The sequence below is a fragment of the Balaenoptera physalus genome (assembly GCF_965194825.1).
Source record: "Balaenoptera physalus genome assembly, chromosome: 12".
NCBI classification, from domain to species: domain Eukaryota; kingdom Metazoa; phylum Chordata; class Mammalia; order Artiodactyla; family Balaenopteridae; genus Balaenoptera; species Balaenoptera physalus.
Window position 1 is genome coordinate 64,438,413 of NC_138897.1, and position 18,657 is coordinate 64,457,069.

Consider the following 18,657-nt stretch of genomic DNA (forward strand, 5'->3'; position numbering starts at 1 on the left):
TCTTTTTTTTCTATCCAGGATATCTTTACATTTACAGTTATCAGGACCATTTCATATACCTGGAGAGTATACTTATAGTATTCAGAGTGTTTCCCCAGGACTTGAGGTGAGCTTTGAACGACTGCTGGACAAATTCAATATAAACACAGATAGAATGCCTGCTGTCCTGTGTGTCTCCCCACAGTCAGGACACTTCCGGGTGGCATTGCTGTGATGGCCAGCGTCTGGGCTTGGGCATTTCTGGCTGATATGAGAAAGCCAATGGGGCAGAAGCTGGGGGTGCCTTGGGCTTATGAGATAATACCTGTATGAATGGGATGTTTCTGTTCTCAGAAGTGAAAAATGTTGGCAGTCAACATTTAACGAGATCAGGGCACAAGAAGGTACTGAGTTTTAGCCATTCTCGAAGAAGATGTAGAGGAAACAGAAGCCTTTCAGTATTTCACACATGAGGGGTGGGAAATTGTATAATTGTTTTCTAATAGGAAGACAAGGTAAGTTAATCCCCTCCCTTTTTTTTTTACCCTCATACCCACAGTCCAAGTTCGGTGTCCTGAATGGGAGTTTGCTTGGTGTTTCTAGTGCTTTCCTTGGATCCCTGTGCAGGTGTGTGATCGGCACATGAGACCACCAGTCCCTAGTCTTGTGTGCCAAGACAGAGAGGAAAGTGTTTGCTTTTGTAAATGAAGCATTTCTGTGATTGGAGTTAAAGCTTCTAGTACATCTCTGACCAATATAATCATAACATGAGGAAAAAAAAGTTTGAGCTGAAAGTTAATCAGAGCAAACAACTGATCTGGTCTGTTTGCACATTATCTATTCAGTAGCCATACCACACTGAAAATAGATTCAAGAAAGGTGAGCTGAAGTCATGAGTTGCAAATTTGTAGCATATCTTTATAGGAAAGTTAAAAAGGTAGCAGCCAAACATACTGCTCTTGCCTACAAACATTCCCTGGCAGCATTGTCCAACCGATTTCTGGACTGGACAGATATTTCTCCTTATACAGGGTTTTGTATCCTGCCTTGATTACATATAGCCTGTTCATCAAGCAGTTTATAGCATATTTGAGGTCCCAAGAGCCCTTTCTGCACATCCTCCTTCCCTTGCTGGGAGAGCCTTCTCCCCAGTCTTCACCTGGTTAAGTCCTTTCGTCCCTGGGGATTGGACCACAGCTTCTGTTGTCTAGAAAACCTGCCCTAATACCTTTTCCTCTTCTCTTCCAGTCTGTATCCAGTTTCTCTCCTTTGTGCTCCCAGTGAACCCTGGGCCTACTGCTGCCCTCAGGTTATTATTCTTGATGGTAATGCTGATGTGACTTCTCTGTAGCTGCCCCCTGTACTCCACTGCTCGCAGCCCCCTAAGAGCTGGAGCCACGGTGTGTCCTTACGATCTCTGTGTCCAGCCACATGCCCCATAAATGTCTGTGAAATGGAGGGAAGGGGGCCATCTATGATTTTTTTTTCCAAAACTAGAAAACAAACTAATCGAATCTGGTTAAAATTTATTGTAGAAGACAGTTTCTTACAATAAGAAAGAGAAAATGAAACACTGAAGAAACACAGGGAAATGCTAATCAGGGTCAGGTTCCACATGGTCAGTTGCTTATGCTTTCACTTTGTCAGATTTTCTCTCTTGTAAAGAAAAAAATCCCTGGCAGGTAACAGAAAAGGGAAATGCTTTTGTTTTTCAGACTGTAAAACTAGAGTGTCCATGACCTCATTTGAGACAGTCATTCTCGGGGATAATGTGTCTCCTGTTAAAATGCAGCATCTAATTTAGGACTCAGTAGCTAGGGATGATTCAGAGGATATTAGAGGATATAATTTTAAAGACTGGAAAATAATGGCCAGGAGGAAAATACATAGAAATTGAGATTGTTGGGACTGGGGCGTAGAAAGGCAAAATGAGCCGTGCCAGCTGGGTCAACAAGAAGCCTCAAACCCGTGGGCACACACATACTTTACTGGGGTGTCTGAATTATCTACTGGTTCTCTACTGGGGTGTCGCATCTGGAGATGGCACTGCCAGGCCCAGTAAGAGCAGCGGCAGCAGCTTCATAGATCACAGAATACAACAGTGCTGTCTCTGTGATGGTGTAAACCATGGTATTTGCTATGTAATTTTCCTTTCTGATTTTAGTTTGGTTTCCTTTCCTTGAAATTCTCTAGGGTTATGAAGTTAATTGGCAATTGCTAAGACAAGAAACCAATTTTTCTATTATAAGAAGTAGCAAAGTCCCTCTCATTTTGAAGACATGCCTACAAATCTTTTTAAAAAATTCCAGGTGTCTGGGAAGTCCAGCTTCATAAAGTAGTATTTAATTAGAAAGGAAGGAGAGCTACATTTGTAGAACAGACCAATTTGATTATACTTTAACTATAAAATAGATTAATTTTCGGGGTGGTCACTCTCATTACATGCATTTAATTGACGTTAAATTGTATTAAGAATTTAATTTTAGCTCCCTTTACGAATCCTCCAGTGCCCATTCACCCTTGGTAGACTAATAAGATTTCTACTCAGACATGCTTTTATTAATCCTCATTTCTACTCTGGGAGGAAAACATGAGTGGAGCCAAATGGAATTCTTTCCCCTACTGAATTTAACAACCACAGTTTCTGGAACTGTTGCAAAAGAGTGTGAACATTATCATAACTTATTGGGTCCTCAGACCCAAATTCAAACAATGAAGCAAAACAGACCTCCTTATCTATTCTGATTGTATCACTGGCATCACAAGTAAACCAAGGACTAGAGCTTAACTTTCAAATTTGAGCTTTTGTTTGATCCTGTCTCTAACTCCGTCTCTCACAGTCTTTTCTGTCTACATCCGAGACCATTTGTGTCTTCAGTTAACACAGACCTCGTGCGGCGTAGCATAGGTTCCAGGCTCGACAAAACCAGTTGCTGAATTCACTCCAGCCTCTGTACAACGAGAACCATGTCTAAACAGAAGGGACTCTGTGAGCTGGGCTCTGGCTGCTTCTCATCTGGTGCAAGGTCAGTTCTTAGCTGGAATTGCCGTGTGGTGATTGCCGTGTGATACACAGGCTCTGCCTCCTCAGCTAAAGAGCACGGACAGGTGACAATGAGGTCACTTGTTCCTCTCCACACTTCTTTATCATCTCGGTCACAATTCAGGAATGCAGAGAGTAGTCTCCTAAGAAATGCCTCAGTATCATCCCACCAAGGTATGCGTTTATTTTTCCCTCTTTATATGCTCATAATCATTCTATGTGATTTTTATCTTTGACTCACTGATTGAGGATGATTTTTTTCTATTGTTGCTATAAACACTATACATAGGAGTGTGATGAAGTAAAAATAGAGCCTCAAGCCTCTCAATAAATCAGTAGCTTTTGTGTCTTACAGAAGTATCACTTAGTCAAGTGATTCTGAATCTAGGCTATAATTTGGGAGGGCACAGTGAAATAAGAGCCTTGGGATACCTAGGTGCCAGTGTGAAATGGTACCTGAGGGCTGATTTTGTAGTGTTTTTTTTGTTTGTTTTTTTTAAGGAAAGTGTCCTTGAAAGAGACTATTAAATAAGACTATTAAATATTTCTGCTTACTTTCAGTACAATATTGCAATTGTAAAAGGTTAAAGTAAAAAAAAAAATAATTTGACGTGAGAGCCACTGCTTGTGTCTAATTAAAAATAAATCTTCCAATTAGCCTTTCAAAGATTTTTTTAGACATTCCTATTCTCTCTAATGTAAAGGGACAGTAAGAACAAGTATCGTGTTTTCAGTGAGACCAAGCTGAAATCAACTATATTTTTTTCTTCTCTGTCCCCTATCTGTATTTGTGATTCATGGGGATAATGCAATCATATGATTTACTCTATATCGCACAGTAAAGTTCCAGCTCATTCAATAAGTGTAGTCCATAGTTGGAAGGAATAATATATAAAACCTCACACAGTATGAGGTTTAGTTAGAGACTGACCTTTAAAAATTATTCTTAGTAATATGGGTATTTTTAAGATAATTGAAAGGATGACATTTGGAGAAATGGGATTGAATGCTTTGAGGTGTCTTCTTTTTGTTGTTGTTTTAAAGTTTGAATTCTGATGGTCTTCCCAGAGCTGTGGCTTCTGCGTGTGTCTGACTCTAGTTGAGTTTCATCTTGAAACATTTCACCCCAAGCACACCGACTTTTGTCTTAGTAAATATTGTCCCTGTCCATAAAAGACAAAGAGATTACCGAAATTCCTATAAGAGTGTAATTGTAAAGCTGACATGCAGAGACATGCTCGTTTTTCATGATTAAGATTTGGTCAAATTTTGGTCTATGTGTTGGCGAACATGTGCTTAAGTGTCATCTCATCACTCTAAAATATGTGATACAATTGATTCTCTGTTTGCAATGACTCCGGCTTTGTTCGAGATATCTACTTATTGCAAATAAGGCCACTTTCATGAAGGAACAAGGTAACAGGTAACTAGGAAGTAATGTCTATTTAAAACATTATTATAGAATGGAATGTATAATTTGCCTTTGGCCGTGTGACTCTGAAGCTGTAATTACTTTCCTTACATCTTTAATGAAATTCACTTCTTTCTATTAAATGTGATCTTCAAACCTTATAGCAGTTTCTCCCCAAAAGGTACCACACATCCAAAGCAACTTTTATAGAGAACCCTTTAATGATATGTCATTATCATAGTGAGATTAAACCTCTTTGGATAGCTGAGGCCATTTAGTGGAAATTAAAGATGAATACAGTTCTATGTTGGGTATCATAATCAAGATTAAGTTTAAATACTAAGATCTGCAGAACATTGTCAAAACTTTTAAGTCACTAAGCAAGACATTGTAGGCTATTGTCTACCTCATACTGATTTACACTGGCATGGAGCACTTTCCAGAACTAGTGGTCAACTGTACCCTCAAACATCTGTAGTTATGTGGACCCGAGATAAGAGTAAAACAATGCAGTCCAGTGCTTCAGGGCACGTAAACTGATCTCCTATGGCTGGAGGGCAGGAACTTCCTCCCTTCTCTCTGTAGGTCAGTTTCCCAAGGATCTTCATAAGCAATAAGGTGAATGAAGCCTAGGAGCTGGGAAGCTTTATTTGTCAACTGAGTTTCCCAAGTAGACTGTACATCTGAGTGGATAATTTGATCCAAGGGTAGGGTGGTCAGGGGTTTTGTGTAAGGAGACCAAGAGTAAGTAATTTTTCAGAAGAATTATAAAGTGCTATGGAGAAAGCATAGGCCTACTAAGGCAATTGCTGAGTTGGGGGCATTACTGGAAGTGTAATGTGAGAGAGTGAATAATGAACAGTGGCTTGTTTCCAAAAAGTGACAATGGAATCCTTAAGGACAGAAGTGTCACTAGAGTGGTTATTATAGAACAGAAAGTATTGGAGGAGGAGAGGGAGTAATTTGGCAAAAGGACTAGAGGGAAATGAAGTCTTTGAAGGTAGGAAGAGGCAGAAAAAAGGGAAATGGGGAAAAGCACCACTGAGCTCATGATGGTAAAAACAACTGATTTTAGGAGGAGGAAATGAAAGAATCAGAATTATTAAAACCAAATGCAGCACTTATCAGTTTTTATGCAGATGTTGATTCTCAGAAGATGAATAAGAGATCATTTGAAATTCACATGGTGATGTACCAAATCCTGTAAAATGTTTGAGAAGAAAAGATCAATAGAACTCTCCCTTTTATGAGCATATATGATTTTAAACTAACATTTATGGAGGTAACTTTATGTGGCTTTAGTTGCACAGAAAGTTTTTAAATTATATATGTCTTGAAGTAGGGAAGGAGGGTGTTTTTTTTTTGTATTGATTTTGCCTTTTAGAAGTTTTAGAGTTAATCAGTAATCCTAATTAATTTTACAGGTAGCAAAAACTGAGTGAACGATTCTTGTTGAATAGAAAGCTTGGGGATGGGACCATGAAACAAGAAAAAATGTGCATAAAGATAATGGACTCAGTGCTGACAGTGAACAGCCATTGGCTGTTGTTGGCATAGATTAATAGCTTCTGGAGTTGCTAAAAGGAATGACCTGAAAATAATACAATAAAGAGATTGGGTCTGAATTTTGTGCAATTTGGCTTGTGCCAATTACACTGGTTGTGAATAAGTAAGATGACTATATACTTTCTTGTCTGAAATGGGACACTTTTAAAAGTGAAAGTAGGTGCTATACAATCATGCCTGGACAGCAGGTATAAACTGAGATTTTTCTAAACAATCCAGCACATGTGGTCACCCTATGCCTGAGCCCAAATACTTTAAAATGTATTCCACGTTTTCTAAAATGAGTATCATTCCGGGACAACATTTAAGCAATTTTTCTGTATTATCAATAAGCACCAAAAAAATCAGTTTAAGTTAGTATGTGTCTCAACTACTAGGGTTCATATATTGGTCACAAAGGAACTGGGCCATTTTGGTCATAAGTCAGTTTCACTTTCACCCTCTCCAGTATTGAAATAATCAACTCTGTTAGCTTTTTTTTTTTCCTTTTAGTGGGCTTGTTTTGTTTTATTTTATTTCATTTTATTTTATTTATTTTTGGCCCAGCCGCATGGCTTGCGGGATCTTAGTTCCCCGACCAGGGGTCAAACCCGGGGCCCTGGCAGTGAGAGTGCAGAGTCCTAACCACTGGACTGCCAGGGAGGAACTCCCCTCTGTTAGCTTTAAAAGAAGCAAATCAATGTTGAAGAGAAAGATTTCTGGCTCTTCTACTGACTTGGGCAAGTTATTTAGCCCTTCAGCCCCTCATTTTCCTCACTGGGGATAATAACAGAATTAATCTCCTAGACTTACTGTGAGGATTAAAGACATCAATATAAGTAAAGACCTTAGAACAATGATTGCCACATAGTAAGATCTATGTAAGAATTAACTTGTTATTCTTAATCACTCTTATTCATATTCTTATATCCCCATGAAGCACCGTTCTTTTTTTGCACAGTCCTTTGAATCATCATTTCCTGCCCTCCTTCCTTTCCCCCCCTCCCTGTTCCACCTCTACCACCTTAATGTATTGAAAACCTAAACACAGGAGTGCCTAGCATAAAATATCCTTTCTGACCCTTTGCAGGGAATATGGCCTGTTTAATAGTCATCACATACGGGAAATAGCAGTATTTTGGGGAACATGAAACTGATTAGTAGAGTAAGCCACTCTTCTTTAACGTGGTGAAGTTTGGGAACCAGGAGAAAGCTCTGTTATGTACTTTGTGGAGATACACAGGGGAGAATGGGGAGTGGAGTAGGATGGAAGGACAGGAAGAGAAACAAATGGAGCAAAACCTAAGAAGTAAAATGGGTCTAGAGAGATGGGTCAGAGTCAGAGATAAATGAGAAGACAAACCTGGCCAGCATTGCATATCGGGAGGAGTGTTTCTGAATTAGGCATTATAGGGACATACTGATGATTAATGCAAAGTTTGGATTGACAACTATCATGATGTTACTACCCTCGGGAAATAAAATTCATACAAATTTGGTAAAGGAACAATTTAAGTAGTGTTTGATGTTCTACCTACCTATCCTGTTGGATTAAGAATTAAGCCATGACAGGGTACATATAATTTTCCAAAATTGCGTGATCTCTCACTCTTTATGTCCTTCTCTCCATCATTCCAGTTAATGGGACCTGTGACATCAGAGATACAGGACCAGACTGAATAGCCAATGTTTTTAGCAACTTTGGTAAATTCTTTAGAAACTGATGTCAAGGGAGTTTCCAGAGTTCAATAGAATAAAGCATTGAACACAGAGTTGTTCACCCCACACAAGCAGGACTGGATATCAGGCTTTTACACAGCACTGCCCCAGAAGAAAATTAATGAGCTCTGCTCCTTGGATTACCTGTTAGGAGGCTTTGAGGATGGTTTCCCCAGGGGTAGACCTCAGAAATTCCATGCCAGAGCGATATAATTTTGACTTTGAGGGCCATTTTCCAAGTGCTGTGAAGTCCATTCGTTGTGCTGTGTTAAATAGCTATTTCTCAAGTTTATTTAGGAAACTGAAGCTTGGGGAATGATTATTTTTACACGTCACTGTATGGGATTGTAGGTCTGCTATAAATATTATTTAGAAGATTCAAAATAAGAAATTTCTGTGACAAACATACTATAATTGTATCAGATGAGAAATGGGGATGGAGGAGGTGTTAAAATCCATAGAGCATATATAAAGTGCTCTATAATAGAGCATGTATGAGATACTCTATTCTTCTTTGGTTTAGGGCATAGAATTTGCTTTAGAGTCTGTTGCTTGCTTATCCTTTAATATTGCTCCAGGAAGCAGGAAAGGATAGAAAGGGAAATGTAAATTATCTGATTTTCCTTCTGGATGGTTGGGCTAGTTAAAGATTTGTAGGTAGACAGACCTGAAAGTGAGGTATTAATGGTATTTGTGGCTTTTTCGCTCTGTATCTGTCCTTTTATCATCTTAGATAAATGAGAGTTGTGGTTTTTAATCAGAGAAGATCAAAGGCAAGACAGGAAATGATGATTTATTGTGAGCAAGAGTCTGGTAAGGACATAGGACTGCTTTAGATTTGTTTTAAAATAATATGGATCTTGTTGCTTTATTAAATGGGTTTTTATTGACTTTTTAATACTCATTTCACATGTAACATTGTAAATGTAAGTTTGAATAAAATGCTGGCTAAAATCAATGAAAATTTAATACTTAGCAAGCATGGAGTGGGCTTTTCCTTTTAAATGCTTACTGTTTTCTCCTAATCTTCATTTCACCACAGATACCTTATGTATAATTTGAAAGGAGGCAAATTCAGATATCCTGGCAGATGGGGATTTAGTTCTTACTCTAATCCTTTTAGACACAATTTCTAAAGTTTCAGAAAGTTTCATTAAAGAGTTGGTAGGCAAATTTGAAACAAATCAGAGTTTTCAAAAAGAAAAGCTTAGAAATGAATAAGGAAATTCTAGTTCTCATTTAGAATATCTTATTGGAGATCAATAAAAGCCCCACTTTGGGTCTACTCTTTTTTGTTTTATACCTTTGCAATGACGTATCTTCATTCCTGTGATTGTCTAATTTATTATTAAAATGTTACTAATTCTCACCCAGGTATCCCTGCGCGGTTGGTTAGTTAAAATGCGTATACGTGTATATTTAGAGCTTGTGCTCTGCACCTAACAAGTTTAAGTAATTTAAATAAGCCAGAGATGCTTGTGGGACATCAGACTTAAATGAGTGAAGGAACTGAAATCTACAGCTCATCCATGACAGGAAATGAATATGGAAATTATAAGAGCAGAAATGAAAAGTAAAAAGTAGCTAAAATTTGAATACTTTCACAGATTCTTATCTATCTGACCTTGAAAAAATTAAAGATATGACAGAGAAACTAGGCTTTCACACCCAGCTGCAGAGTTTCTCAGCTAAAAACAACCTGACTTGACAATTCACCTGGAAGTTGCTGCTTCCCACCGAGTTTAAAGGCAGAGTATCCTGCAATCAAAATATTGGTCATAGGTGGTGGATTCTTTTCTCAAAAGGAGGTTCATTAAGATTGTAATCAGAACCTTGTTTGGCTCAACAAGAAGGTTAGGCTAAATGTTGGCTCTTTTGTAGGAGAGGGACATCCAAATATAATCGGGAATTTTAGGGGTTTAAGAAAAACATGTGATCAAAAGATGTGCAGTAGGAGTTCAAAGAATTCACTATGCTAAAAAATGATGGGACTCTTCTCTGAAATGGACTTATATCCTAACTGTGCACGCCTATGTAGGTACAAACAAACAAACAAACCTGTTGTGGAGAACAGTTAAGTGAATAGATAAGTTTTTTCTCCCTTTACAAACATTGGGTAACTTTAAGAGTTTGATGGCAGTAAATTTGCAAATATGATTGTTTTCACCTTCCAAGTCAAATTTTTTTTTACAGTTTTTTTTAATACGGTGATTGAAAGCAAAAGTAGTATAATTCATAAGAGAACTATCAAAGCCAAGATCCTCTTACCTTAAAAATAAGAGTGTAGGGGTTCCCTGGTGGCACAGTGCTTGAGAATTTGCCTGCCAATGCAGGGGACATGGGTTCGAGCCCTGGTCTGGGAAGATCCCACATGCCATGGAGCAACTAAGCCCGTGCACCACAACTACTGAGCCTGCATTCTAGAGCCCGCAAGCCACAACTACTGAGCCCGCGTGCTGCAACTACTGAAGCCTGCACGCCTAGAGCCCGTGCTCTGCAACAAGAGAAGCCACCGCAATGAGAAGCCCGCACGCCGCAACTAGAGAAAGACCGTGTGCAGCAAAGAAGACTCAACGCAGCCAAAAATAAAATAAATAAATTAAATAATAATAATAATAATAATAAAACTGTAATCCCTGCCCCACCAAGAAATTCCTAGGTCCAGGGAAGAAACAAACTCAGAATTCAGCAAGTACAATGTAGTATTATATAGTATAATGAGCAGAGAGTAAAATATTAAGTTAAATGTACAACTTCTATGAAATTGTTTTAGAAAAGAATTTTTAAAACTAATGAAAAAGTTAACTGTCATTTCTGTTGTTTTTAAAACACATTCAAAATACTATCTAAAGTCACTTTCAATTCCTTAGCAGTGTGAAAGATTCCTAACTAGAAAAAGGGATTACTTTGATAAATCAACAACTGGAGTTGATGTCACATTTATTATCATCTAAATTTACTTTAAGCTATTACAATAGAACTTTCCCTTTAAAACCTCTCTTACCATTACTATTATTTTGCATCCTAATCTTTAATTCATCTGAAGGGATTTGTTACAGTTAGTCTGGGTCTGCGACTCAATCTCTTCTAAAGGATGCAACACTGCAGTGGGCCTTGTCCTTCTCTGGATTCATTTCACATTACTGATTTTACCTGGGAATATGAATGTTGTAGGTACTATGTATCCATCCATGCGGGAGTCCTTAGAAGATAAGAAAATGAGTTCATAAGATTATACTTATGTCTCCATCTGTAACAACCTCTTTTTTTTCCTCAAGTTAAATTGCAGACTTTAAAAATGCATGTGGACATACACAAAAGAGTGCATACACTGTACAATCGCCTTCATATACTGTACAGAAGTGGCCAGAACTAATCTGTGGCATCAGAGGTTAAGATAGTGGTGCCCCAGGGGTGGTGGTAGGGGTGGTGAGGGTGTGGAAAGGATGTGGCACCATGGCCAAGTTACGTATCTCACTAAGGCCAAGCTTCCTTGTCTGTATTGTAGAAAGGTGCATGATAATCTGCATAATTTCTTGGCACACTCTGTGGTGTATAGTCAGGGTTTAGTAAGCATAGATATTATCAACAGCCAGTGGTGTAATGGCAATCCCGTAGGTTTCTCAAATTCAAAAGGTCCATTTCAACTTTGTCATCTTCCTTCACCATTATCTACCCATTTGCTGGTTACGTGGAAATTGTTCTCCTTTTCCCTCCTGCCCCATCAATCACAGAGTCTATTGATTAGCTCTCCGGAGTGTATCAGCTTCTTGTACCCCATGGCCTGACTCAAGGCATCAGCCTTTCTCACTTGTCTTATTTCAAACACCTTGCCTCAAACTCACTCTGCCTCCAAAAAGCTTCTTATAATGCAGGCAGAGTGATTTTTCTCTCTCAAATGGAGTTCAGTTGTGCCACATACACACCCTGCTTGAAATTCTACAATGGTTTCCCATTCCCTTAGGGTAAACTCCAACTGCTTTGTATTTAAACTCTCTTAGAGGCCTTACATGGCCTGATTTGTCTCCACGTTCTAGCTTCAACTCTTGCTATTCCTCTTTTGCAGTCTATACTACAGAAGGGTTTAATTTCATTCGGTTTCTCGTCAACGTGCTACACTATCCTGTTTCAATTCACACATTATTAGAAATAGTGACATTTCTAATATTAATATTTAATATTAATATTTATTGAATAGTGATATTTCTGTTAGAAATAGTCCTCTTCTCTGTGCCGCTTCCTGTGTCTCCCGTTGTTATGGGCTGAATTGCAGCCCCCCAATTCATATGTTGAAACCCTGACCCGCAGTACCCCTGAATATGACTGTTTGGAGATAGGGCCTTTAAAAAAGAGGTAATTAAGTTAAAATGGGGTTATTAGGGTGGGCCCTAATCCAACCTGATCTTATAAGAAGAGGCAATTAGGACACACACTGGCACAGGAGGAAGAACATGTGAAGACACAAGGAGAAGATGGCCATCTCCAAGCCAAGGAGAGAAGCCTCAGCATGAAACCAACCTTGCTGACACGTTGATCTTGGCCTTCAAGATTCCAGAACTGTGAGAAAAATTCCTTTGTTTAAAGCACCCAACCTGTAGTACGTTGTTATGGCAGCTCTAGCAAACTGATGCATCCACAATGAATTCCCTCCCATTCTTCAGACTGAGCTTAGAAGTCACTTCAATTAGGACACACTGGGTTAGGCCAGGTGCCCTTCTATGTGACATAACCACAGCAAGGATGCACTGCCCATTCATCGTGTGCCCGGCCCTGTTCACAGCATTTTGCCTTGTGTCATTCCATTTACTTGTCACCATAACTTTATGAGGGAGGTACTTTTATTATCCTACATTTACTGATCAGAAAATGGGGGGAAAAGCGTTGCCAGACATGCAGTCGTGTACAAAAGACCCAGTCTCTTTTCCTCAGTTCTTATTTGTCAAGGTAGAATATTCTTAGAGTTTGAAAAGTATTAGAGTTTGACACTGGACGATCTGTATTTACCTTATCATGACATCCATCCAATGTTATTGCAAGTACTTGTTCAGTTTTCTTCTCTGCTAGTCTCTGAACTCCAGGAGCACAGAGTATCTGGATTTCCCTGCCACCCCCTGATTCTGTTGGCTGGTGTCCAGCGCAGTGTGTGCCCCACAGATATTTGGTGGGTGCTTCCAGCAGCTCCGGTGCTGAGGCAGGTGAGCGGCCAGAAGCTATCCTGCCTGCCTGGCCTGCAGCTGGGGAGGGAGACCAGCAGCGGTCCCCTGAGTAGAGCAGTAAGAGCAGGGGTGCGCCTGAGGGCACTCAGTGAGCACGGCACCCTCCCGGCTTCTCCCTCTTCTTTCCCCACGGTGTTTGGTGTTCCCAGTTCTGTTGATGGGGGTCAGAGAGGGAAAGCACTAAAGCAGACAAGTAATTATCAAGAACTATTATATATCGAATCAATATCCCTACATCTGGTTGGCCCTCTCTTGGCTGTTTTGTTCTATTGAAATTCTTTGAATAAAGACAGTTTCCTTCAGAAATTTGGGATATGGATGATAAAATCTAATTCTACACAATTAAATTTGCCCATGGAAAAAGTCCTCATAGACGTAAAAGAATAAGACTGAATAATTCTAGTGAAATGAAGGGCAAAAACTCTATTGTCGAATTGTTTGATGTTAGAAAAAAAAATAATGCAAGTTGGCGTGTTTTCTAGAATTTCACAGGCACTTTCTACAATGCAGGGTCCATTAACATTGGCACACAGGCCCATGTCCAGATTCCAGGCCCTCAATAAGAGCTGGCTAGGCTTGTTCAGAATTAAAAGAAGCTTTTAATTAATTTTATTTTTTTGTGAATTTTTATTCAGTACTTCATGTGTACCAGATATCAGGAATATGAAGATAGTAAGACAGTCTCTGCCCTCAAAAGGTTTTCTGTCTAGTGGAAGAGGCAGATATGAGTGTAAATAAATGCAGTGAAGGAGGCGGGGCTGGGGTAGGAATGTTACTCCCTGGGGAGACAGGAGAGCCGTCCAGGGACAGTGGCCTTTGGACTGAGTTCTGAGAAACCCTTGAAACAAATAGAGCTCCAGTTAGAAATAAAAACAGTGATTTCAGACAATTCTTTTGGCATGTTGCATATAACTTTTCTTAGGGGATCATCATCAAAAGTGACTTTCACACAAACTCTCTCCCTTTTGCTTCTCTTAGGACAGATGAAGATGCTTGCAAATTATCCCATTACCTTCAAATATTTTCCAAGTCACTTCAAAACAAAGTGACTTTCAAAAAATTGATACAGCCATCATCCAAGTACACGTACTCTCTAACTCTAGTGTTCATTTTTTTTTATACTCAGTTGTGACTTTGTTTTATTGACTACATTTATCTTGAATCTATGTCCAGTAATTCAGTTCAACATTTATTGAATACTTACTTTGTGCCAGGTATCGTTCTAGGCTCCGGCATACACGGATAAATGTCTTGACCTCCGGTTTACAGTCTTGTAGGGAGACGCATATGTAAATAAGTAATTTAATATATAGGTGTTAACAGCACCCAAAAATAGGTATTTAAGTCTGAGTAGTGAGGGAAACTGGTTAAGATTTCTTGGAGGTAGTAACATCTGGGTAGGGTTTTGAAAGCTAAATGAGATTTGTAATTTTAAAAGAAGCTGAGGGACTTCCCTGGCGGTCCAGTGGTTAAGACTGCACTCCCAGTGCAGGGAATCTGGGTTTTATCCCTGCTGGGGGAGCTAGATCCCTCATGCCGCATCCTGTAGGTGGCAACGAAGATCCTGCATGCCACAACTAAGACCCTGCGCAGCCAAATAAATAAATAAATTTTATTTATTTATTCATTTATTATTTTATTTATTTTTTAGAAACAAAAAATTAAAACTGAGCATTAACTTTTTAAATTAATTAATTTATTTATTTTTTGCTGTGTTGGGTCTTCGTTTCTGTGCGAGGGCTTTCTCCAGTTGTGGCAAGCGGGGGCCACCCTTCATCGCGGCGCGCGGGCCCCTCACCATCACGGCCTCTATTTTTGCGGAGCACACGCTCCAGAAGCGCAGGCCCAGCAATTGTGGCTCACGGGCCCGGCCGCTCTGCGGCATGTGGGATCCTCCCAGACCACGGCCCGAACCCGCGTCCTCTGCATTGGCAGGCAGACTCTCAACCACTGCGCCACCAGGGAAGCCCCGAGCATTAACTTTTAAATGCAGTGTTTATGGAGGATTCTCTATATATCATATTGAATGTAATAATTAATAAGTGCATGGACTGACCTGGTGTACTTACGTGTACTGTAACACATGTGACAGAGGACATGCATGTTTAGGGCTACTTGTATTTATAAGGAATCTGCAAAAAAGCATAGTTTATTAATATTATTTGTATCATCTTAATTTTTAAATATCCCGATTAATAAAATAATCTAAGAAAGAGAAGTGAGATTTTTAAAATTACCTGAGGGAGTGGGAGTGGGTGACATCTCTGCTCAAAGCATTTTTGTGTCCTCATTGCTACACTGAATGTTGGTAAGACCTGGTTAAGGAAAGGAAAATTTTCTTCCCATTTGGAATTTAGGATTAGAAAGCCAATCATTGGCTTCTGCTGATTAAAAAAAAAAAAAAAAAAAAGACTTTAAAATTAGGTTAAATGAAGAGTCAACCCCTAAGTTTCAGGCAAAGAGAAAGCTAGAAAGACTAGGTATCTTTTCATTTCCCATAAAACAGAGATAACTTCCTCTGTTTTCCATGAATATAGACGCAATACAGGAATTGAAATTCCAGTTTGACATACAAAATTAGTAAATTTCTAGAAAAGGGGCATTCGTGTTTTACTGGTATCTCATCCCCATCATCACCCATATGTCGACCCTTTTATTTGTTTCCTAGCATGTGTCACCATGTACTTCTATGCTCAGACTCATACAAAAATGAAATAGTGATCTTTAATAAATTAATGGCTTATACTTGTCCACCACTCAACAAATATTTATTGAGCCTAGTGAGTTTCAGGCCCTCATCTCAGTACTGAGGATACAGAATTGTACAGAACAAAACAGATAATAATTTCTGCCCTCATGAAGCTTACATTCTAGGGGGTAGAAAATAAGTGAAATAAATAAATTTAATTTTTAGTTAGTATACAGTGTATTGTGATAAACGCTATGGGGAAATATACAGGAGGGCTTATATATATTAAGTCCTTTAATAATCACAGCATCACTATGATATAGGTACTGTCACCCATGGCTGGAAAATTGAGGCACAGCAAGGTCAGGTAACTTGTCAATGCTTAGTCATCAGCGTAACTGGGCTTCAGACCCAGGAGTCTTATCCTAGAGCTCAACCTTTGACATGATACAGTCTAGCCCCCCAGAAGAAGTAGACCACCTCTTACAAAGATGCCCCTCTTGGGTGGGCAGACACAGGGGTCAGTGTGTGGTGTGGGTGTGGTGCGAGCTTCAGAATCTGACATATCAGAGGCGGACTTCTGACCTCCCCGCATATTTACTCAGGCACTTTACATAACCTCTTTTGTCCTCAGTTTTTCTAAACCTTAGAAATGGGAATAATGCCTTATAGGTACATTGTCAAGATTTAATCAGATGAAGTGGAAACAACATAACACAGTTTTTGGCCCAACCTGGGGACTCAGTAAATGTTTAGTTTTTCCCTTTTCCCTTTCCACAAGTCATGTAAACATCACCCAGTGATTGCATTTTCCTTGCAGGTCTTCTGCGCAAAGAGGATACTTGAGCAAGTGTGATTTTTCTTGTCTTGCAGAACGGGTTTCCAAGACAAGGTTCTGTAAATAAATGTCACATCCTTTTCTCATTCCAAGATGTGGAAGTTCGTTAAGTTTTGCTTTTAGGACTGAACTGATTTCTTTTTCCTCTGGGTCAGCTGTGCTGGTCTCCACTCTACCTTGGTTACCTTTCAACATAACACCTTCTCACAGGCTGTTACTATGCTGTTTGCAAATGCACTTGTAGTCTTGGAGTGTGCTACTGGATTATTGAAAAGGTTCTTCATGCCAGCAAGTTGACCTGCTGCTGGGAATCTCACAGAACCAAATTAATGTTTCCTCACACTGTATTTTTCCTGATTCAGCTTATTAAAACCATAGAGACAAAAAATGTCATTCCCAGAAGTAAAAAACTTGTAAAAATGTTAATTCCTGCCATGTGAAAGCAGAGGTAGTAACTGGTGCACTGGGGAATTACTCTTCAGTTTTTACAGCATCAGAGCCTAGCTGTGCAGTCCTGGGCAAATTCCTTAACCTCTCTGTGCCCCATACAGCATCAGAAGCCAACCTGTGGAATTCCGGGGAAATTACTTAACCTTTCTGTGCCTCCATTTCTTCATCTGTAAAATGATGGAAGTAATAGTACAATCTCAGTGGGTGGTATGGAGGATGAGATTGGTTAGTATATGTAAAGCACTTAAAATACTAACCAGAACCTAGTAAACGCCTGAAGTGTTTTATTATTATCATTATATTAAGCCTGGCATGACATCTTGATTGTACACGTCTCCCTATGAAAGTCTAGACTATTGTTTGGCTTCTTAATATAAGAAACATAAACACTTGAGAAAAATAAAAATTGTTTCAGTTACTAATGGTCACTAATGATTAGAATTAAAGACATAACTTCTTAGGTAAGGCACATAACTTGATTGACTTGTAAATGGAGAATCTTGTTATTTTGTTTTTTGTTATTTGTTCTTCCTTGTTGGATACATATATGATTAAATTTTACTCACCGGCTGCATCCTTTGCAGAAGAATTACCAAAAGGCTGTTGTTTACAACCCAAGCCCAAGAGCTGTTGAAAATGGGCAATAAAATCAAGTTTTAGTAGAAGTGCAGCATAAAAGCAACAGTCTTCCTGTGACTTAATGCCCTCACTATGCAGTTGAGTTAATAATCATTGGCACATAACTGCTAATAGTCAAAGCTGGCTGCTCACAGCTTATTGTAAAACAAGAACTATTTGCTATCCTGGATTCAAAGCACACTTCCTCCTGACAATCATCTTGCTTCTTTTGTTCCTAGGAATCATTTTGGGACCGTTTGTGTTGTCAAGGAAACTATAGTTTCACTTCCAGACTTTTTAATTCCAAAAAAGAGATGGGTTGAGATCCAGACTCATATTAAAACCTACTTGTAATTAAGGGTATTAGCTAATAATAATTTTGCCCTAATTATGCAAGTACTGTTGTAACGGAAAGTGGGGTCCAGCTGCTTGCAGCTCAAAAGCCAGTAAAGAGGCAAGGTTGGTGGAAAGGAAAGTTCGCTTTAGTTTGGATGCCGGCAATGGCGGGGTGGGGGTGGAGGTGACTCCCCCTCCCTCCCCACTGTCAACCAGTGGACAAGAGCTTTTATAGACAGAGGGAGGGGGCTACATGAAGAAACGGCACAGTCAGCTCTGACCGTCATCTTGAAATTGGTCATGGGTGGTCTGACCAGCGTCGTCTTGATTAAGTACAGTTAGTCTTCAGTTCCAGGGTTGGTTTGTTCCCACTTCCTTGAGGCCAGTTCTCGGAATTGTAGCAGCTTATGTCATGGCTACAGTCTGGTCGTCATGTAGTTAACTTCTTCCACCTGGTGGAGGTTTCAGTATCTATAAGACAGCTCACAGGAGATGACTCAGAATATATCTATCTATAGCCCTTGAGAAGGAACTGAAGGTCCTTGACTGTGCTTAATGACTAAACTATTATTATTTAGTCTTGTTGGACTGTTTTCCTTTGTTTCTGCATTTTCTCACTTCTCTGATTAAACCTATTTTTTGGCTGAAGTTTTTCCACAGACAAAAGACAGGTGGAAGACATGGTAGGGGGGAAGGACCATAGCGTCCTGCTCCATTTCACTATTACTTTGATTATATTCATTCACCCTTCATTTCCTTCCTGCTTTATCTGTTACTATGAGGTATCTTTCAGGTTTTTAATTTTTACTGGCA

At 39.4% G+C, this 18,657-nt stretch overlaps 1 protein-coding gene across 14 annotated transcripts in view; it reads left to right on the plus strand.

The window, feature by feature from the left end:
• The window catches only part of ARHGAP28 (Rho GTPase activating protein 28), a 176,838-nt gene that overhangs the window by 36,463 nt on the left and 121,718 nt on the right, over positions 1 to 18,657 (plus strand). The window contains exons 2-4 of one of the 14 annotated variants that reach the window (XM_082418682.1): positions 19 to 106; positions 1,228 to 1,288; positions 2,858 to 3,005. The exons of 7 other annotated variants lie outside the window; for them this stretch is intronic. In XM_082418682.1, the coding sequence (XP_082274808.1) occupies positions 2,947 to 3,005 (59 nt within the window). In that variant the 5' untranslated portion in view covers positions 19 to 106; positions 1,228 to 1,288; positions 2,858 to 2,946. 6 more of the 14 variants (XM_082418679.1, XM_082418681.1, XM_082418670.1 and 3 more) reach the window with 6 other exon arrangements.